At 35.8% G+C, this 22,928-nt stretch overlaps 2 protein-coding genes across 2 annotated transcripts in view; one reads left to right on the top strand and one right to left on the bottom strand.

Moving 5' to 3' along the window:
* LOC149803966 (uncharacterized) overlaps positions 1-6,261 on the top strand; it is a 61,008-nt gene extending 54,747 nt beyond the window's left edge. The window contains exon 18 of the mRNA XM_089953794.1: positions 3,825-6,261. The gene's annotated coding sequence lies outside the window, so the exon portion shown is untranslated. The remainder of the gene's footprint in view (positions 1-3,824) is intronic.
* A 142-nt stretch (positions 6,262-6,403) lies between these two features.
* Positions 6,404-22,928, bottom strand: part of LOC149803964 (inter-alpha-trypsin inhibitor heavy chain H3-like) — a 66,586-nt gene continuing 50,061 nt past the window's right edge. Inside the window, exons 11-12 of the mRNA XM_089953793.1 lie at positions 12,001-12,372; positions 6,404-7,915 (exon numbers count right to left, since the gene is read on the bottom strand). Coding sequence (XP_089809919.1) covers positions 7,629-7,915; positions 12,001-12,372 — 659 coding nt within the window. The 3' untranslated portion in view covers positions 6,404-7,628. The remainder of the gene's footprint in view (positions 7,916-12,000; positions 12,373-22,928) is intronic.

Raw genomic sequence — 22,928 nt, 5'->3', positions numbered from 1 at the left:
TCCGAAGAGGAGCGTAAGGACCTTGCTGGTGTTTACACATAGGGGAGGTCGGAGATGTATGTTGCACTGGAGTCCGTCAGTAATGTAGTACAGAGAACAAAGTTTGTGTTAGATTCTGGATCGAATGGATAACCAGTGTAGGGTACAAAGCAGCGGAGAGGTGTGCTCTGATCGTGGTACTCTAAGTCTGATCCGAGCAGCTGTGTTTTGAACTTTATGAAGTTTCTGAAGTAGATATCGAGATGAACCAGGCATAACTGAGTTACAGTAGTCCAGACTTGAAAGCAATAATGAACACACAAAGATATTTACGAATGGAGCTGATGTGTTTCAGGTCAAGATATGAAGCCTTGCATATGCTCATGACATGTTGGTGCAACGTGAGAGTACTGTCCAGAGTGACACCTAGGTTTCGTACTGACTGTGTGAATTTAATCTTGGTGTTGTTGATATTTATTGTTTGAGGTAAAGGAGGTGACTGAGAAAGTCTTTCTGTTGTGATCAGAATGGCCTCAGTTTTATCATCATTCATCTGCAGCTTGTTACATGTCACCCATGATTTCACATCAGAAATGCACCTCAATACACCTTGGATGGTAGCATCAACTTCAGTTGGGTGGCTAGATTGGTATATTTGGGTGTCGTCATCGTACAATTGGTGAGACACTGGATGATGATCTATGACACTTGAAAGCAGCTGAGTGTACAGAATGAAGAGAACAGGTCAAAGAACAGACCTCTGTGTAACACCACAACATAGATTAACTAGGCTGGAGTGTACTCCATTTGCAGACACAATTTGTGTCCTGTTGACCAAGTAGGACTCGAACCACAGTAAGGCCGTATCATGAATGCCAAATACATGCTGGAGACGGTGAAGTAATATATCATGGTCTATTGTGTCAGATGCTGCAGACAAATCAAGGAGGGTGAGGACTGTAATCTTTCCGCTATACAAAGCATAGACAATGCCATTAACTACTTTATGAAGAGTAGTTTCAGTACTGTGGCAAGGGCGATATGCAGATTGTACATTGCTAAAAAGACTGTTTGAATTCAGATGAGATAAAAGCTGGGAAAAAACAATCTTTTCTAGGATTAGTTTACATGAATGTAAGATTAGAAAATGGGCGGTAGTTCTTTGAATCGTTATGGTCTAGTGATGGGTTCTTCAGCAGGGCCTTTACAATGGCAGTTTTGAAAAATGATGGGAATTCCGCGGATGCGAGAGAGAAGTATGAATAACATCAGTTAGTGAAGGCAATACTGGATCTAAGCACTCTAGCACCAGTGATGTTGGAATTGGATCAAGGCTACATGACTTTGGTGAACTCTTCATCAGGATTGTACATACTAAATCCATAAGGACAGGTTCAAATGCCCCTAATGGTTGCCGCTGAAATTCTGTATCTCAACTGTATGGTGACGACGACTCAATTGAAATTGTGTTGTCAAGCTTATCTCTAATGGTCTGTACTTTGTCACGGAAGAAATTTGCAAACAGGTCCGGAAGGTCGACTAGAGAGACGGTAGTTGGAAGTGGTGTACATTTCTTGCTTGACATTAGCTTGTTAGTAATCTTTATGAGCTTATTGCAGCTGGAACTTTCCATGATCTTAGTAATGTAGTGGGCTGATTTCGCTGCATGGACTATGTTTTTGAAGTTCTTCTCAGTGGCTTCATAGATTTGCTTATGAATAGTGAGTCTGATGGAAAACCAAAACCTCTCAGCTTTACGGTGGTCTCTTTTATCAGCGCGAAGCTGGTCACTAACACTGCTATACCATGGAGAACACTTTTGAATTGATACTCTGCACTTGGTGGCTGGGGCATGTTTGTCGAGCAATGAACGCAGGCAGTTATCGAGTTGTTCTGCTGTAAGAGGTAGGAAAGTTCATAGGTTTGCTTGGATGTCATGCATTAGTTTGGTTCTATTTATCATACGGAGGTTTCTCTTCGTAGCAAATAAAGGTGGATGGTTAGGGAATGATACGTCAAGATAGCACATAATGAAGAGGTGATCTCGTGCAAGTTCGTGGGATACCAGGGAGGAACGTAGAATATTATCACCAGGCCTATGAAGAATCCAGTCTAAAATGTGACCATGTTTATGGGTGGGTTGGTTAACTGACTGACTGAGACTGAAAACATTAATGGAATCTAGGAGTTTTGATGTGTTTGGGTTTCCGGGACAGTCAAAGTGAAAGTTGAAATCACCAAGAATAATCAGGTTGCCACCTATCGAATTTCCAAATTCCAGGAGATTCGGAAACTGCTCCAAAAATAGAGATTCAGTCAGCTTGTTTTTTTTTTTCTACTAGGAGAGGGCAGTATATGCAGAAAAAATGGACTGACCTTTGTTCCAGTGTAAGTGTGGTTTGGACTAGTTCATACAGTGTGTGATATAAATTGAAAGTTGTGGTGTGGTTAAGACGTTTAATCATGGAGTTCTTTGTGATGATAACAATTCCACCTCCGCGAGAGTGGCGGCGGAACGACTTGATAGAATAACCGGTGGGTGTTAGATCCGCGCACTTGGGCTCATCGCCTGATGTTTTTAGCCATGTTTCTTTCAGGAAAAGACGTCAATATTCTGGTTGATGATAACATTAACTATTTCTGTGCTCTTTTCCGGTGGTCCTACTGACTGGGCATCGAATAATGCAATACGCAGATGTATCTCTTGGATAGTTGACACAAAGATTGACGATTTAGTAGGGACTGGATTAGGTTATCTAAATTAACGTTCGAATTTTTAAAATGTTGAGCCGGAAAGGGCATAAGGGAGATAACTGGAATTATTTGTCCTGTTCTACGTCGGCCAGCTTTGAAACAACGTTTCTTTTTTTGCTTATGTTTACATTTAACTAATGATGAATGTAGTCCCAGTTCACTTAGTCTAGAGCACAATGTAGTGTGGAGAGCCAAATAGTGGTCATTTAAAGCAATTAATGAGGGTCCATCATAGCATAAACGGGTTGAGTGGCGAGTATCACGTGATGGCGGTTTGTTCAACAACAAAGTAAGTTGTAGCATTGGAGCAAGACAGCTGAGAAAAATTCTAATTGTTCTCGTTTCCAAAATAATGAGATGAAGAAACACATACGAACTGAACAGCAAATGCATGATTAACACAATAACGTAGAAGAAGACAGGCAACAAGCACATATATCATGAAAAACGGCAAGAAAAACAAAACAGCTTCTTCAAGCCGGTTAAGCGATAGTGGCCATCTTGTATATATTAATATACGGTAAAAACAAACAGCAATGGTACTAAACTGCATTACGCAGAGTATCAGTTTTGTGACAAAATCAAATATTACTGACGTGTTCTGCTTATGTGACAAAATACAATGTTACTGAAGTTTTGTTTATGTGACAAAATCCAATGTTACTGACGTTTTCTGTTTATGTGATAGAATCCAATGTTACTGATGATTTCTGTTTATGTGACAAAATCCAATGTTACTGACTTTTTCTGTTTATGTGACAAAATCCTGTCTTTTCACTGACGATATATGTTTATGTGACAAAGTCCTATTTTACTGACGTTATCTGTTTATGTGGCAAAGTCCTATTTTACAGACATGATCTGTTTTTTATGACAAAGACCTGTTTAGCTTACATTATCTGTGTATGAGACCAAGTCCTTAATTACTGACGTTATTTATGTGGCAACGTTCTATTTTGCTGACGTTATATTCTTATGTAACAAAGTCCTATATAACACGATTATTTTGTCATATATTGGTGAGAGAGAGAGAGAGAGAGAGAGAGAGAGAGAGAGTGCATGACTTTATTAATGTATTCTTTACTTTGTAGGCTGGTGGTAAGGAATTATAAAGCGAGATTCATGATATCACCCCCATTTTAGTCTTCCTGCTCGTCCCAGACAGACCCACCTGGATAAGGGCTTTCTGTGTCTCAGTTCCAAATCATATAGTTTAATTTGGCACATAGTTAAGGATAGCTTGATGCAGTTGTTGTCAGTGAGGTGGATGTCGACCTATTTGGATGTTTACTACATATATTTTGGCTCAGCCTTTGAGGTAATGATAACCAGTCAATTCGGCCTGGCTGTAGTGCTTCATGATTTTAACAAGGTCACTGTCTGAGTACATTCTTTTTAAATTTATCCTTTGAATGTACAATTACTTCATAACGTTTTCCATTTTTGACATAATCAATGTGGTTTGCTGTGTAAAATTATTTGTAAAAAGTACCATTTATATCGACATAATATATATATATATATATATATATATATATATATATATATATATATATATATATATATATATATATACATATATATATATATATATATATATATATATATATATATATATATATATATATATATATATATGCATGCTTGGTAAGCAACTATGTTCACATTTATACATGATGTGATACGGGTCATCGTAACGGAATGGCCGATGTACAATTAACGCTCTGTGATAGTTTATCATGTATATATACATATATTCTAGGGTGAACATCTCTTTGAAACTCTTCGTTATGGGAAACCAGGATTAGCTATGGACAAACGAGCAGTTAAAGTATACATAATAGTTACTATATGTTATTACTTTTGGGCTTGTAAATATTTTTCGAATACAATAATTGAAGAGTTCCGTTTTTTTCACAATTTTTTTTTAATCAAGAAATTCTAATCATTCATGTTCCTAATGTCTAGACCACTGACATTTTCATAATTAGTACCGTCGGTACTTTGATCGTAGGTAACATTCCTAGTAGCCTATCCTGCTTTCTTCTTTTAGCAAGTAAGCAAATGTATAAGTGTATATACATGTACATATTTGCAGGTATACCACAAAATACTACACTACTTATTGATTTATGTCTCTAAAATGTCAATGTAACTGAATGAAGAAAATACATCGTTTTGCTGATTTTGTTTAGTAGATAAATGTTAGCTTTATTCATGTGTAATTTTTATAATACATTTTCATGTATGTTTAGATCTTTACCTTGTTTAACGCGTATTTCATTAAACTGTGTTTTGTTCTTTTCATTATATAATTTATTCAGAAAGCATAACTAATCGTGTAAAATGTTGATATTTGTTCAGAAACCATAACGTATAGCATAAGATGCTTACATTGATTCGGTATGAGAGTGTGGAATGTTTGAACTGAAATATAATACAGTTGTTTTCGTTTTTATATTCTAGAAAAAATAGTTTTCTGGGTAATGATTTCAAGTGGAATACGGATATATATATATATATATATATATATATATATATATATATATATATATATATATATATATATATATATATATAATGCTATCTATCCAATATGAAGTATCCGCGAACTTAAAATACCATATCAATCTACGTAAAAACCTGGAGAAATTATGCTTAGAGATATACAGTTAACATTAAAATGCTGTTAGGGAATCAGTGTCATTGCAATCATCTTATATAATTGCAGTACGTAATACTTTAGCATTTCATGTTAAATCTGCCCAACCAAAGCAGATTTAATTCTTTGGTTTTGTACATGTCCAAAAACTACCATATGAGTTGTTCTCAAAATATAACTGGACCGATTGCTTTATCTTTTGATAATAAATATTTACATCTAATATATATATATATAGATTGGTACAAATGACAGGGCTAAGTATACATATATCTTGCAAAATGTTACAAAAATATAAATACAATGTGTTCATAAGCAATGAATCGTAGAATGTTTTTCAAGCAAAATGTATATATCATACTACGCATGTTTCATTTTTTGTCTGTTGAAATATATCCGTCGTGTTAATACATGATCTTTTACCTGTTGAAATATATCCGTCGTGTTAATACATGCTCTTTTATCTGTTGAAATTTATCCGTCGTGTTAATACATGCTCTTTTACCTGTTGAAATATATCCATTGTGTTAATACATGCTCTTGTTTTACCGCATGTGATAGCCGACGAATTACAATAATAACCGTTGGAAACGTATCAATAAAAAATACTGTTTTCTTAAGAAAAGATTTGTCTTGAATAAATGGATCGATTCTTCCAGTGACATTAGCATAAGCTTGCAATTTGGACGAGTTTAAAAGGTCCGAGTTTATTCGAGTGAAATTGGGTAAGTTTCGGTTAATACACGCTGAACAAAGATTATGTACTGATGCGTTGAAGTTTGTCCTTGTTGTGAAATGAGACCAAATTCGGACACATTCGTGCTTTGTCGATGTTCTGATGCAATCGACTGAACAACCAATTAGCGTGTTACAATTTTAATCCTAATTAACGCATCTTGTTTTTGAAGGGACGTAACTCATGTGAATGTATTAACTGGTTTTAACAGAACTCGGATCATTCAAAGTGAAGTGTTATAAATGGAGAAAAGTAATAGTATGGAAAACATGCAAATTTGCGAGTATTTATTATACATTGAAAGGTATTTACAAAAGGATGTATACAGTGTATTCTGTTTACAAAAATATTTCTAAATTTGCGATGAAAAGCTAAATGAAGCCTCTACTAAAGAGAAATATATTTATGCATAGTTTTAAGATAATTTTCCTTGCAGTGCAAGAAATTCGTAAAAACTTTTTTTTTTGCTTGGTTCTTGTTCCAAATTCTAAATTTGGAAAATTTGATTTAAAAATTGGGGGTTAAAGCTCCAGAAATCTTTATTCTTCAGCGTTACAAATTGTTGCTAAAATGCGTTTGGGCTATAGGCCTGTCCGATAACTCCCCCCACCCCCCACCGCTAGAAAAAGACTCCCTTGAAGAGCTATTCGATGTAAAATGTTGGAACTAAAGTTTCACTTCATAAGTCTTTCAGATAAATAATAGTATTTTGGCATCCTTTCTAATAATTAATCATTGTCTCCGATACGTATATAATTAATCAATTTCAGGTCACATAATTCGGAGTTTCCATAACGCATTAAGAAGGTTCTATGAAAATAAAATATGTATATCGAGTATAATCGTTCAATAATGTAACTTACTGCTGTCAGGCCGCTTCGAAGCGGTATCTTAAAGTTGTCTACCTTTTGGAGGAAGTAGTATATATTATATGCATCATAGTCTAAGTCAGGGATCTCAAACAAGCAGCCCGTGGGCTGCATGCGGCCTGCCAACCCGTATCATGTGGACCACAAAATGATTGAAGTCAAAAGCTGTCACGTGAGATAACAAAGGTGATGCGGCCATTGGGTCATCGAAAATGACCTCATGCGGCCCCAAACGAGCACATTAGTGTATGTTATTTGCACCCTAGTCCAACTAGACCCACGATAACTGATTCTAAACGAGCACATTAGTGTATGTTATATGCACCCTAGTCCAAGTAGACGAATGAAAACTAATTGTAGCAGAGCAAATCAAATAAAGGCACATTTAAACACGAGCTTCTCAATTTAAACTCCATCTCACCATAGTCTCATTCAAATTGTCTGGTTTCATCAGATATTTTGCATTGATGCAGCAATATATAACTTTCAAAGCTGAGCATTGACTTTTAAAGGTCGTCTAAGATAAAGACTATGATGTTATTTCTTTCAAACGGTTGTTGTATAGTCGTCCGTTCCAGAACATAATAAGGCATTACACATAATGAACTCTTCAGAACAAATGTGTATATCAATAAACAGTATACAGATCGTTTATAAGGTACATTTCAGGATGATCGTGAAGTAAAGGCCCACCGTCATGATGGACCACCCAGCATTGCTCAGTACTATTTCTGATAACGTCATTCCGTTCTTTCAACGTAGCGCTTACTCGTCTCGGAGTTCGGTCATTTGTTCCAATATTTGGTTCACCATTCTCCTGGTTTATAATTAAGAACCTACCCATCAGTTTTCTTTTGGAGTCACTTAAGTAAATTTTCCTCTTGAATATGTGTTCATGGCTATTTGCAAAATGACCTTTAAAAGAAAAATATATATCTATTAGTTATAAGAAAAGGACAGGTAAATACTAAATCAGAACAGTTTTAAATTTGATCTCATATTTGCAGAGTATTTTACATCGACAGGGTTTATTCTGACCTAATTCGGAACAAACATTACAACTGGCACCATTACAAATGTAATTATTACTGAAACAAGCCATGTGGTCTATTAGTACTATATAAACATGGTATTGTGTGAGAAACTAGCTTGGATTCTCCTGTTTTAACCCAGAACTATCTTCACTAACCGAAGTTCCGATATGATAACATTATCTACACCTTGGTGGATCGAACATATATACTGGTGATTTGTCTTAGCGACATCTATTGGATTTCATGAGTGCGTCCATTAGTATGCAATGCCAACCTACCAATAGCGTGATGCATTCTACATCGGCCGCAAATGGCAGGGGTATTTGACATAAAAAGGATACTTTGGAAGTTTAACATCGAAAGTATGATTATGTACCTTAGGGAAGCCAATACAGGTGAATTGAGTGAAAGGAATTTGTGCAAACCCACACAGGCACCGGAAAATTGCTTATTTATCTGTTCATTCAAGTTGTGTACTCACCTTGTCTCGATCACGTACAAACAGTGTTCACATATAAAAAAAGTGATTTTGATTGGATGCGGTGGCTTGCTGCCGCATTGAATGAAATTCACAGACCCGATGCAAAGAAATATTTGCTCAAAATGCCAAGGTGTAGATAGGGTTATCACATAACAACCTTGGCGAGCGAATGATGACACCGAACATTCAGTAATAAACTTAGGCTTTGTACTATTTGTATTTATGTATTTGTTTTTCTTTTTAAAGCTTTCCTATAATTTCGTAATTATCTGTTGATTATGGGAGATGCTATCGGGAAGGTATTTCTCAACCAGAGTAATTAACCACTCTGTATGAACAGAAGTCATAATGTTCAGAACTCACGATACTACATGATAGCACTGATTATTATCGTAAAATGAATCCTCCCTAATTACTTACATAAAGAAATTCTCTGGATATTTCAGACACATGTGTTTAGTAATTTGAGTTAAGAATAATTCGTTGTATTAGTTGTTTGGATCGTTTTTTTTAAAGGCATATCGTGAAATACTTATATTCGGCTTGGAAAGATTTACTCAGGAATCATACCATTTGTGAAACAAGAAAAAACACGCAATAGTGAAATTTGAGCTTGTGATGTGTGTTCGATTAAAGAATAATTGCTGCAGTATTTGTGATTTAAGAATCATTCAGTTGACAACGACAGAAAACAGGGAAAACATAGACTATCAAGTCACGCTTAGGAAGGTCTTTGATTCGCTCAGTATGACCCCTTGAGTGTTACAGTACCCACTGCGTTGTGGGCTACTTTGAGGTTAATGTTTTTTTTTTTCAGAAAAATAATTATATCGATTAATAGCGGAAATCGCGACACTAAAACAGGAGCTAAATACTCGCTTACGTGGCTCTCGTGGTACCCACGCTTTTTTAAAAGATACATTTCCAGTGTTTTTCCAGGAAAAAATCAAATAGTTCAAGGTTCACATATGATCATTACTGAATGGAATTCAAGAACAATTTAGCTTATTGTTACATGTTTAGGCTCAAATAAACAGCAACACTAGAAAGAGTGAATACAACAAGCTTTGAAAAATTTAACAATTAATTTATTTCCCTGGAAAAATACTGTAAAAATGTAAGAATAATCCAAGAATAAAATTTTAGAAGTACTAATAATAAAATATTCTAATGATTTCAAGTTCGAGTGCCGAAGAATCCAAGATGGAAGGTGATGACGCATGATGTAACCAGTACTGTGTTGAAGTCTACAGTTTCTTTTAGAAAGACAAGAAATAATCTGGTGTTTAAATGAATGATATTTCTTTGTTCCAGTTTGAGTTTTAGAAGGGCTTGTTTTAGGCTGAAATACTTTTCTGCCAGATGACTGTTGGGGTAGAAGTCTTATTTACAAAAGGGACTTTGTGAGTTAAATAAGTAGTACGAGCAGCATTTTCCAAGGTTTTGATCTTATGCTCGTCAAGATAAGTCTTAATGTCCATATGGGCACAGTTCTTGAACTCTTCAAGTAATACAAGTTGTTTGAGATTTTCATAATCTTGTTCAACTTTCATGGCTAAGCACAATCTATCAAATAACTGCTCTTTTTCTCTAGCATATTCGACATTAGTTTGTCCAGCTTCTTTTCTTCAGTTTCTGAATTTCTGCCGATAAGCTTCAGTGACTAACTCATAACCCCTTAATATGCATTCATTAACCGTATCATAGTCACCACCTTGTTGAACTGACAGTGAACTGTAAATATCACTAGCTTTACCAACCAGTACACATTGTAATAATCGAGTCCAAAGCTACCTTGGCCATTTCGAATATTCAGCAAAGTTTTCAGAATAAGGAAAATATTTGTCTACATCTTTTTCTCTAAAAGAAGACACTAACCTAATGTTCTTTGTAAAATCAAAATTTAAATTTGTATTTAAAGCAAGAATGTGCTTTTCACTTGCCAGTTCCATTTGTTTCATTCTACATTGATATTCACTCTTTCTTCCTTATCTATCTGCTGTTCTTGTAACTGCATTTGTTTTTCTTGTAACTGAATTTGTCTTTCTTTCTCTTTTTATTCCGCTTGTAAATGCATTTGTTCTTTTTGTAACTGCATTTGTCTTTCTTTCTTTTTCTTCCGATTGCATTTGTTTTTCTTTCTCTCTTTCCTGTTTCTGTCTCTGTCTCTCTCTCTCCTCTTTCTCATTTTGTAACTGCATTTATTTTTCTTGTAAATGCATTTGCCTTTGTTTTTCTCCTTTATATTTCTGAAGTTCTAGATTCCTCAACTCCAATTCCATCTTGTATTTTAATTCTAATTGCTTTACTTTTGTGTCAGAGTCTGATACTGACTTACTGATAAAAACCAAAGCATTAGTATCCAAAACATTATTTTTTACCAAGTATTGTTTCGTTAAGGAAACCTTTACTTTAGAAAGATTATATTGGTATTTCGATCTATGTTGGACCAGTTTTTCCACCTCTATCATATTGCAAAACCTCGTATTTCAATAACTCAAAAGTTATTTTTTCCCCCTCGATGCTGATAGGTTTTTTTTATTGTCCTCCCTACATTTATTTTAATGGCACAATATTTCAGCTGGTCGACAATTGTTAAACGATTCATTCTTTGCAATTTATACAGGTCATATTGATTGTCGTATATATATATATATAACTCTTGTTCACGAAATATGCCAACCCGATCAACAAAACTTGCTCTTCTGAGTTTAAACATTTCATTTGTCTAGTATGAATGTAGTCTTTTTCAAAATGTGTTTTCTAGTGTCATATTTCCACATCTAATATATAGTGTTCTTTTAAACCTATTGACTACAGAGATTTTGGGGAAGCTTTTTAGGACTGTGTAAGTTAAAATTAGTATATGTTTTCCTTATCTATTAAATTGTAAACAATTTTATCCAAAGATTAATTTCTCTCATCGGTTGATATCATTTCCGGCTTTCACTCTTTGAAGATATTTGTAAAGTCATCATGTATGTCATCTACCATTCTTGTTTTTTCATTCTACTTTAATCCATTGTTGTATATTTTAGATGCCGTATGTCAATAGTCATCGATGTGGCTAGCATAAACTCTTTAATAGGAAAAATATTATTCTCGTTTGCTAGTGTAATGTGTAGGTAGATTGTCGGTTAACCGTTCTTTTAATTCAGCTTATTTTATTTCTTTTGTCCACTTTAAAATATTACTCCAAATGGTAGATGCATATGTAAGCGTGTAGACTTTCGGGATGGTAGTAAAGATGTATTAAATACGTTCCATTGTCTTGCTCTCTTAAAGTCAACCTTAATTAAAGTCAACCGTAACATAATTTCAGAAGAAAGAGATCATTTCGCATATAAAACTACTTGTGAAATAGAATAATAGATAAGTCGGAAACTCGCATACATTTATAATATCAACGTGTATACACGGGTAACTACTAAATAGTCTCTCCTACTTGCTGTTAAAAGCGATATAAGCTGAGATAAACTGCTTACCAATGAGACCTGTTGTTTCCTTGGAGAATCCATCCATTCGTTCGATATACACGTTCAAAAAGTCCGTTCCACTGTTGCTGTCAGTTTCATTGGTTTGATTTACGACATGGCGTTTTATGAGAATTTCAGCCCCAAAAGAGCATCTGATAAGTAGTTGATAGCCACTGTCCTTGATGATAAGTGTATTGTCGCCAAAATTATATGTAAGCTCTCTGGACCAAGGAAACTGGTAACCATCTACCTCGATGGAGTCAGTTGTCATGGTTACGTTGTGATGTCTGGTATTGATGAAAAGTTTTCCGATGTACGTTCTTGGTTCACCATCTTTGTTCAATTTCTGACCAGATTTTATTTCAGCATTGATGGTCATTCCTACAAGAAACTTTCATAATAATTATATAAATCGGAACTGCCGGTTTCTTTCGAATCATCACCTAGTTTTGGGCAGTAAAATATTTTCTGTCTCAACTGAGCCAAATCACCACTTAACACCAGAAAAGATATGAAAAGTTTAAAGCAAGACTATAGTCTTGGTGACAGAATATAATACACATTGAAGTCGCTTGACCAGTCATTTTTTGAAGTTTTAAACATCGTATCCTATAAGATAACATTTCTGGGCCACTCGTAAAAAATACAGTGTCATCAGTTAACACGTTCAAGTTATATAAAGGACTATATGTTTTGGCACACGGAACAGAGAACAGGCAAAGAAAGTTAGGAGTAAGAATTATGAATAACAGAATAATTGCCTATGTCTGCAAGATGGAATTATCTTATGATTTATGAATAAATGATGATTTCTAATTTTTTGCTGGTGGTCGGACATAATTAAAGCGTAACATTGATTTAAGGTTAGGACCATACGGTGTGGAAAGAAACTACACTAAGATAGAAAGCCAAACACATGTCGAAGTTAAAATTTTATTTCAATCTAATGATCCCCTTCCTTCTGAAAGCCACAACAAATATGGAAAAGGGACATCACGTCAGAATAAAATGTTTTCAAAGGTTGTTTCATTACAGATAAACAAACAAGACAAAGAGAACCAAATCTATATCAAAATCAAAATTAAATCATTGAAGTGAAAATTAAATCGTTGTAGTGAAGCAGAAATAAGTATACTAGTACAAGCAATTATTTGACCGTTCCGGTGGCCTAGTTGCAAGAGCGTCCGCCTCAGATGCAGGAGGTCACGGGTTCGAACCCTTGTCGAGTCATACCAGACATTTATAAAAATGGCACTGGCAGCTTCCTCGCTAGACGATCAGCATTAAGAGGCTATGTTAGGACCGGTCGGCCTGGTGTCAGGGTAAAATGACTGGGTGAGACATGATGATACAGGTCTGCGGCGTGATGCCCCAGTCTTAGACATCACTATAAACTGTCGCAGTGCACTTATTGTAGGGATATAACTGAACAATTTTTAAAGCTACGTTAAAAATCCAACACACACATATAAGTGCTTATGATGGGGAAACCGATATAACCTGAGCGCACAGGAAGTGTATGGCTACATGACCTGTGTATAAATTACCTCGTCGTTGAGTAAAACATCACATTACGAAGAGTCTTGTCAGTGAGCAGTCCAAGTTATGACGCGCGATCTCCACCTGTATATTCGCAATAATGTTGTATTTATTAAGTAAAAGAAGGTATTACGTTAAGTACTATAAGATTCTTGTCAGACGTAGGTTCACATCTGAATCTGATTATCACCTTGCACAGTAGTCCCGATAATATAATTTGTATAAAATCAACTCAAGTTGTTTAGCCGTGGTGGTAATTTGAGTTGTGTTAAACCCAGTGTGCTGCTGTCAGTGGGTGACGTTGATCGGAAGAAGATAAAGGTCATTTCGTAGTGAAGAACCAAGGCTTGTGGGCCATCGGGTCTGCAGAGAACAAGAGATTATACGTATCTTTAGGCAGACCAGGAGGGGCAGACCGTTCGTGGTGGCCCCTCAACCATTCGACAGAGCGCTCGGCTGCGAAGACCTTTCGTATTTGCTCGACTCCGCAAGATATATGTCCCAATGTTTCATATCATATTTCACTATTTGATTGAAAACTCATCAATCATATTTCAATATTTGGGTGAAAACTAATCATATTTCACTATTTGAGTGAAGATTCGTAACATTTTACTATTTGAGTGAAAACGTGTCATCTTTCATTCTTTGAGTGAACTAGCAGCAGAGAGGGCGATCAGACCACTTAACGCGTCACGTACGCTTTTTTAGACAAAAAAAAAATAGTGACCCTTCATAGAGGTCAATACCACGTCTACGATTATTGTTTGTCCCAAACAGAATTGAAGACAGGACCCTCTCTGCTGCTATTAATTAAAAAATTGTTATATTAAAAATAATGGTACATCCAGAATCTCATACTGCAAGAATAGCACGAGAACGATTAGAAGCAATTAAAATATTTCTTCCTGTCAGAGACTCATTTAGAAAAAATCTACAAACGCAGCAAGAAGCACAAGTTGAGTACGAAGAAGAAACTAAAAAACTGTTTAAACCCGTCACTGCAGGTACTGAACAAGTTACAGCTGGCATCAAAGAAGATCTTCTTCCGGTATCAAAACAAACAGCAGAACAAAGTGAAAAAATAGCAAGAAGAACTAAACAGACAAAGAAGATTTTACGAGATCTTCCAACTGATATAGCTGCGGCTCAACCTCCACCTGTCGGCGAAGAAATACTTGAAAGTATTGGAAACCTTTGTACTGAAGTCGCCGATGTGCAAAAAGAACATGCACCTGAACCCGAACTAGTAGAAAAAAACGTAGAATTGATTGCAAAATTTAGGAAAGGGGTTGTTGAAGAAATTAGAAATACTAAAGAAGAACAATTACCCGAAGCAATATTAAATATACTATTTAATAAATCTAGTATTTTAAAACCCCGTTATGAAAAAATAAATGATGATAATCTTATTAAATATATATATCGCGTATATTACAACAAAAAACAAGCTAGAGGTCCAGAATATAAAATTATTAAAGAAGAAATAAAAAGACTTCATAGAGAGAGACTGAAACAACTAGAACAAGAACAACTATCCCAATATCAACTTCCTCCACCTTTACAACGTAAAAAAATTTCTGCGCCGACAATGACATATTCACCGTAGATTCACAAAATGGATTTCGAGTAAGTGACTCACCTGACATACTCCCGGTCACCACTGAAGTACTTTCTCCGGTAATGCAACCACCGGTATTTAAAACACCTCAAGATGAACCTAAAACAGGATCTGGTTTATGTCCTGATAATATCATTAATGATGTGTCACGGTTAGAAGTTCTCATAGGAGGAAAACGTGCCGGAAATAATTCACCAGAAATAATTAATGAAGCATCTGATATTTGTCGGCGATTATTTCAAGGTGGTATCATGGATATCGGAGTTTACCGAGAACTTATCGATGAACTTGTTGATGACTAGTTGTTAAATAAATGGTAAATTAAAAAAGATGATCATAAATAATAATCATCGTAAACCCGTACAGGTCAGAGCGGTAAACTCACGATTACCAATCTACAGAGCTACTTGCGGAGATGGACTTGGTGATGTTATTCAGGGATTATTTACAAGGATAGCTCCAAAAGCAGTACCTGTTGCAAAACAATTATCGATGAAAGCTATCGATATTGTTCGTGAAAAAGCTCCTGGTGCAATTGTCAATGTTGCTGGTAAGGCGTTCTCGGCGATCAAAGATTGACTAGCACGATTATTGCGACGAAAACAACAACCGGTAAAATTACCAAGTACTGAAGTGATGCCCGCAGACGTAAGTAAAATAATAAATCAGGCTGCAAATCAAAAACTAGCGGAATTATCTAAAGAGGCAGAAAGAAATATAACATCAAATTTGATAGCAGATCAAGGACCCAATCAGGCTGCAAATAAAAAACTAGCGGAATTATCTGAAGAAGCAGAAAAAATATAACAGCAAATTTAATAGTAGGAAGCGGTCTTCGTCGACGATGATTTAGATCATCATTTGGAAAAATGGTAATTATAATAAAAATGTTCAAGCGCGAATCAGACCCAGCATTTGATATGGAGGCACCTGTCCTTAAGTATGAATCTGTACGTGATTATCAGTTTTATTCCTATGACGCAAGACAACAAAATCAGCGGGGGAGAATCGAATTACAGGTTCATGATACAAGTAGATATTTCTTGCCCGCTGAGGCGTTTATTGAGGTAGAAGGTAGACTTGTAACGAATGTTATAGCTAATACGCCATATGCTGCTAATTTGCGTGTTGGTTTTGTCAACAACGGGATTATGGCGTTGTTTGATAGCGCCACATACATGATTGATGGAAAAAATATCGAATCGATTCAGAAGGATGTTGATGTTGCTACAACAATAATTGGTCTAGCGAGATATTCTGATGATTACACAAGATCAGCCGGTCCAACAATGATGTTTGCTAAAGATATTACTAACCACGCTGATCATGTTCAGTATATTAAAATACGGACACCACGATATACTGCATCTGATCCACAACCGGCTGACTTTGAGCACGCAGACAGACCAGGTGCTGCTTTTGATATTATAGGAAGTGTTAATGCGACTTACAACTTAGGGTTTGCAACACGCCGAGCAGCGTTGTCAGGAAATGATAGAAATTTTTCATGTGCAATTCCATTATCTCACATCTTTGGATTTTGCAGAAATGTTAGAAAGGTCATCTTTGGAGCTAAACACACAATTGTGCTCGTAAGAAAAGGTGATGATAATGATGCAATCTGGCGAGGTGCTGGTGTTGCTGATGGTAAAGTAAATATATCAAAACTTTCATTGTGGATGCCAGTAATGACTCCATCAATTACTGAGGAACAAAAGTTACTTTCTTTTACGGATTCAGGCGGTAAATCATTGCTATCATGGTTAACAGTAACCACAAATGCTATTCAAAGTAATGTTAATGGTTTATTTACATGGCATATAGCATCACAACAGGGTGTTTCTTCACCACGACATATTTTTATTGCGCTGCAAAATAATGACCGGACAAATAATCAAGGACATTCACATATGATATTTGACAATCTTGGAGTTAATGAAGTTTCCTTGCGAATAAATGGACATCAAGAACCAACTGAAGATATATTGTTAAATTTTGATCAGAATCACGTAGCACGTGCATATCATCGTTTAATGTCATTCATGGGACGTGATCAAAATATAGATACTGGTTTGCAAATATCACAACTAGATTTTACAGGTCTATATCCTATTTATTATTTTTCGCTGGAACATCTTGATTTGTCCAAACAGTCTGTCGTTGATATACACTTTCGAGCTCGTGTTACTAACCCACCAGGTGTTGGTGCCTTCTATAGAGCAATCGCGGTCATACTCAGCGATAAAGCCATGTTGCTTGAAGGAGGTAGTGGTCGAATGAGAGTCGTTGATGCACCAGTGGAAAATCTTTAATTATTCAGAAAAATATTATTTATATAAAAATGTCGTATAGTCATGTTAATGTTACTCTGACTCCTGGTCAGGTCAAAAAGCTTCAATCAAAAACCACCAGCAAATGCGAAACTAAAATATCACTAAAACGAGATCAGATGGGTGGTGGTCCAAACAAATTATCGTTGACAAATAATCTGATTAAACATTTCAATAAAGCCCTAGAATCAAAAACTGGAGTTCAATTACGTCTTTCTCCGAGCGCCATCAAGGACATGGTTAAAATAAGTGGTATATTTCCACTTCTCGTGGCTATTCCTGCGTTAATAGCTGCTGCTGCTCCAGCCGTAGCAAAAACAGCCGCGTTAGGTGTTGTTGGAACAGCTGCTGGAATGGCTCTAAAGAAAGCAACTGGAAATGGATACAAAAAAAAGGGACGCGGCCTAAGATTACCGGGATCTCGCTGGGGAAGAGGTCTAAGGCTTCCACGTTAGATGTTCCAGCATCAAATTTTGATTTACTTGATGCTGCTAGACGATTAAAAATAAAAGCCTTTAGAGGTGTTTTTATGCGAGATCAGTTACCAAAACAACCAAACAAACTCGAAACAGGTATTATTAATCTCGACTCGAATTCAGGACCCGGTACTCACTGGGTATCATACGCGGTTGATCCACGTGGAATCGTTTATTTTGATTCGTACGGGATAGCTCCACCTGTTGAATTTATCAAGTATGTTGCACCACTTCACGCAAGAACCTCTGGTTCCAAAGTTTGGTATTCAACGCTACCCACACAAACAATGACAGATCCGCCAATATGCGGCCGTGAGGTAATTAATGTACTTACCGCTATATCAAAATCATCCAAACCGCCACATAAAGTCGTGCATGATTATACAAGCAACCGATTTGTTGCGCGTAAAGCGTTTTAAACAGATCTTGGATCTTAAAATATAATGGTTGATATTTACGGAAGAAGATCTTCCCGCGTTAAGAGAAAATCCGGCGATGTTGATCCGTCGAAGTATGCGACTAAAGATGAACTTGCTGATATCATGAATCTTGCTGGAGTTGATCCAGATGAGGTCGTTATTTTTCAAGATCGATATGGTAAACTAAAAACGAGCAATATCAGATGGAATGATATAGTTCGACGAGTACTCGGTGCAGTTACGGATAATATTCCTGTGTTTACTGACGGTGGTAGAATCAGAGATTCAAGTGTATCATTTACAACCATCAGAGATGAAATTGCAAGAAGCGCTGCTAATCGCGTGAAAAATACGTGACACAATGACAGGTGAACTTAGTATGAACGGGAACAAAATAGTAGCTGTAACAACTCCAAAATCTGACAACGACGTCGCAAACAAACTATACGTCGACACCGTAGATGGTAAATTATCCACGCTGCGGGCCGAGTCTGACGTTCACGTGGGCGCTTTTGCAAGATTTCGCAGAAACCATCAAAGAACCGCAGAAGAATTCTTCGGCACTCCGCACTCCGTTGACATGAAACTTTCTGATATCAAGACGAACATCGACACAACTAAAAAGACAATTGAAGATGTCGTAGCGGGGATTCCTGAGATCGTTAACAAAACCAGTCTGATTAAAATTCCCGGCGGGGTTACCCCCGCTGATATTACCAACATCGTATACACAGTATCAGCGGGATTTTCAACATGGTCGCAGCAAAATAAAACTATCAAATATACCGCAACAGTCACTGGCGTGTACAGGCTGTCTGTGTTCAGTGTTACAAAATTTGAAATATTTACAACGTTTCCATGGCGCCATTCAACTGATAAGTTTTCCGGGGTTGTATCTGTTCTATTAAATAGCGGAACCGAAGAGGAATTTATTTTGGAAGAAGATGATAAGACATTAACCAGAACAGTTTACTGGTGGTGTTTGGAATTTGTAGCTAAAACACCTCAATTATTTACTGCATAAAAATATATGGACGGTGCACAATACAGATACAATCAAGCGCGTGAATGGCAGCGGCCTAAAAGATCAAGTCGAACAATATACAGTAAAAGTAAAAAAATATCGACGACGATTAGTTATCGTTGATGTGATTGTCTATTCAGTATCCGCTGTTGTTGATGGAGCAGGTGTTATATTATCAGCGGTGACAATGATGGCACCAGTAGCTGTAACTATTTGTATTTCAGCAGCAACAACGATTGCAGATGTGCTCAATATCATCACAAAAAAAATATGTACTTGCATGAATGAAAAATTATCCGATTACACGATAAGATTACATACAGCGACGGTCGCATACTCGAAATTGTCCTCGTTGTTATCAGCGAGTCTCAGTGATGGAATTATATCTGATTTCGAGGTTTCAATGACGACTAAAATATATGACGAAGGTATCGGTATTAAAGATACAAGCACTAATAATGACAGAATTACTCCAGCAGATCGTGACTAATACAACTCCGTCAAAGATAACGATGATCTCAGTAAGTTCAACTAATCCTGAATTTAGTATTAATTTTCCTACTGCAATTCCAGTAAAAGAAATAGCACTAGAGCAATTACGAGTATATTACAGCTGGCCAAATATCAGATCAAAATCATTTAATGGTACATCAGCAAATAATTTGCTTGTATTTGCTAACAAGAACAAACCAGATGGTACTCCTGACTGGATAGATGTTGGAATACCCACTGGTAGTTATGAGATCGAACAAATCAATGAGGAATTTCAACGTAGAATAAAATCAATAACCGGAAAAGAAGCAAAAATATCAATTAACGTTCATGAACCGACGCTGTCCTCGACGGTTGAGATACATTCTCCTGATTATGCCGTTGATATTTATCAATCCACGATAAGATCCGTACTAGGTTGGCCGGATGTTCCCCGGTGTATGAAGGACCACCAGAACCGAAGTTAAATGAATTTCTTACGAACGTGAGTAATTATGCAAGTGGATTAAATTATCTTAATGGAAGACTCGCTATCATTACGCTGATTAAATTATTTTTAATCATGTATTTTATGAAAAAATAATTACCAAAGAAATAATTGAATCAATAAGTAAAAAATTTAAGGATGAATGCCAAGCTCGATTTAAAATTTTACAGAATTTATTTTCTAGTATGACACAATTTTACAGCGATGATGTAAAACAACAAATCATTGAGTCAATACAACATTTAAATAAAGTTATATCAGATTTTCGTGATGCTAATACAGCAATTATTGATAGATCGATCATAATAATTACATCTGATGGTAAAATAACAGGTTCAAGATTAGATAATTATTTTAATGATTTATTTACCAATCATTACAAAAAAACTCCGAGGAAGTATTAAATTTTACATTACCAGAATTTGACACAACTGAGTTAAAAAAATCTGTCAATGATCTTATCAACGAAAACTTTCCTAAAATACTCGATGCGGGGAGAAAAATGCCACCACCTTCAACTGTTCTCAGACATGATAATGATCCATACGGCTGCGGCAGGCACGTATCTCCGGGAATCGTTAATATAACCAGCACAATCGTGGTCAATCTGGTTTGTGACGTAGTCGATGGCAGCTATCAGATAGATCTCGGAAAATCAAATCAGGCTCAACAAGGATATATTTTATATACATTTACACCACAAGTTCCCCCTGGAAGTTTAATCGTGCAAGAACCAACTAATCCTGTGTATCTGCGGTGTCACAATAACATGTTAACACGAATAAATTTTAAGCTCACAGATCACCTTAATCGCTTAACTGACATGCGTGGAGAAGAGCTTGTGATAAATCTGTATGTGAAATCTTAATTAATCCAGTAAATATTATATAATGTACCAGCACGTGAAGGTTTTTATACATGACAAAGTAGCACTTGAAAACGCCATCAGAACAGTGTTTTCACAAGACACAGAGCAATTTAGCGTTAATTTAGTTATTGATGAATACAGAAGCGAGGATTTCTTATTAACACAAGAACAGTTAGATGAGCTCCGCCGAGAACATATTATCGAGATCATCTGTAACAGAGATCAGATTCTAAATTATACACACTCCTGTATTAAACTCGATCAACTTAAAAAAATAATATTTCAGAATAAATAAATATAATCACTGATGGGATAAATTACACAAATTAATCAATTTTGTACAATCTGAAATATTTTTATTATTATTCTGAAATATTTTCTTTTTTATGAATCAATCTGATGGGGTGGCTGGTACTCAAAATTATACAAATCAATCAGTTTGCTAATTCTGATGAGGTGGTTGCTACTCAAAAGTATACAAATCAATCAGTTTATTAATTCTGATGGGGTGGTTGGTACTTAAAAGTATAGAAATCAATCAGTTTTCCAAAAAATACTACAAAAAAAATATTTTAGTATTATTCTGAAATATTTTATTATTTATGTAAATTAATTAATTTATTAATTCTGATTGGGCGATTGCTACTTAAAAGTATGCAAATCAAGTAATTTATTAATTCTGATGGGGGTGATTGCCACTGAAAAGTATACAAATCAATCAGTTTTGTAATTTTGATGGGGTGGTTGCTACTCAAAAGAATACAAATTAATCAGTTTTCCAAAAAATATTTTATTATTATTCTAAAATATTTTTTTTTTTAATGTAAATTAATTCTGATGTGATATACAGTGAGGGAAATTATATTACTACTCAGGGTTGCTTTGGTCGTTACCCGCTGGCATAATTTTTCTTAAGTATCTTATGCGGGTCCTGATTGTTTTTTCTACTGCAACAGAAAGAGGAATAAATTCATTTACTTGATCATCGTTTACCATAGCCAGTGACTGAAACATAGCTGCCTGAATCCGCTTTATGAACTTATATTGAGATGATAGAACATATTTATTTTCATTAAGTTCTTCTAACGTTTCAAAATCAGATATTATTTTTTCAGGATTTAGTTCATCAGAATTATTATTTCCGTTTTCTTCTAGTTTTTTAATAGCAGAAATAATGTCTTTGATATTTTCATGGTTCATTATCGAGGGTCGGTGGTTCTTTCCGGGGATTTCCCGGGTTCTTCCTCCACCATTAATACTGGCCACCATGTATAGCCTATCGTGTGCTGAAAAATGGCGTTAAACCTCACAACAACAACAACAACAACAACAACATATAATATATAAATCTTTAAAATAAAAAAAAAAATTATCCCTAGAACCCCTATCGAGTCTTTAGCGAGTTCGTCGGGATGTTTTAATGAAGAGCCCCTATCGAGTCTTTAGCGAGCTCAGATTATGGATGATTATGGATGACGAGCCCCTATTTGAGTGTCTTAGCGAGCTCAGATTATGAATGAAGGACGGCACAAACATATATTATGAAATGAACTTCTATTCGAGTGTTTTTTAGCAAGTTCATTAAGTATGAAATGAAATATATACAATGAATAATTGCATAAAGGACGGCACAAACATATACGCTCAGCAAAACCCCACCCACAATAATCAAGCCCGTGGG

This window comes from Sinohyriopsis cumingii, chromosome 3, assembly GCF_028554795.1.
Source record: "Sinohyriopsis cumingii isolate HCF-2022 chromosome 3, ASM2855479v2, whole genome shotgun sequence".
Classification (NCBI taxonomy): Eukaryota; Metazoa; Mollusca; class Bivalvia; order Unionida; family Unionidae; genus Sinohyriopsis; species Sinohyriopsis cumingii.
The sequence above is the reverse complement of the archived record's forward strand: the minus strand, read 5'-3'. Positions and strand labels throughout refer to the sequence as shown.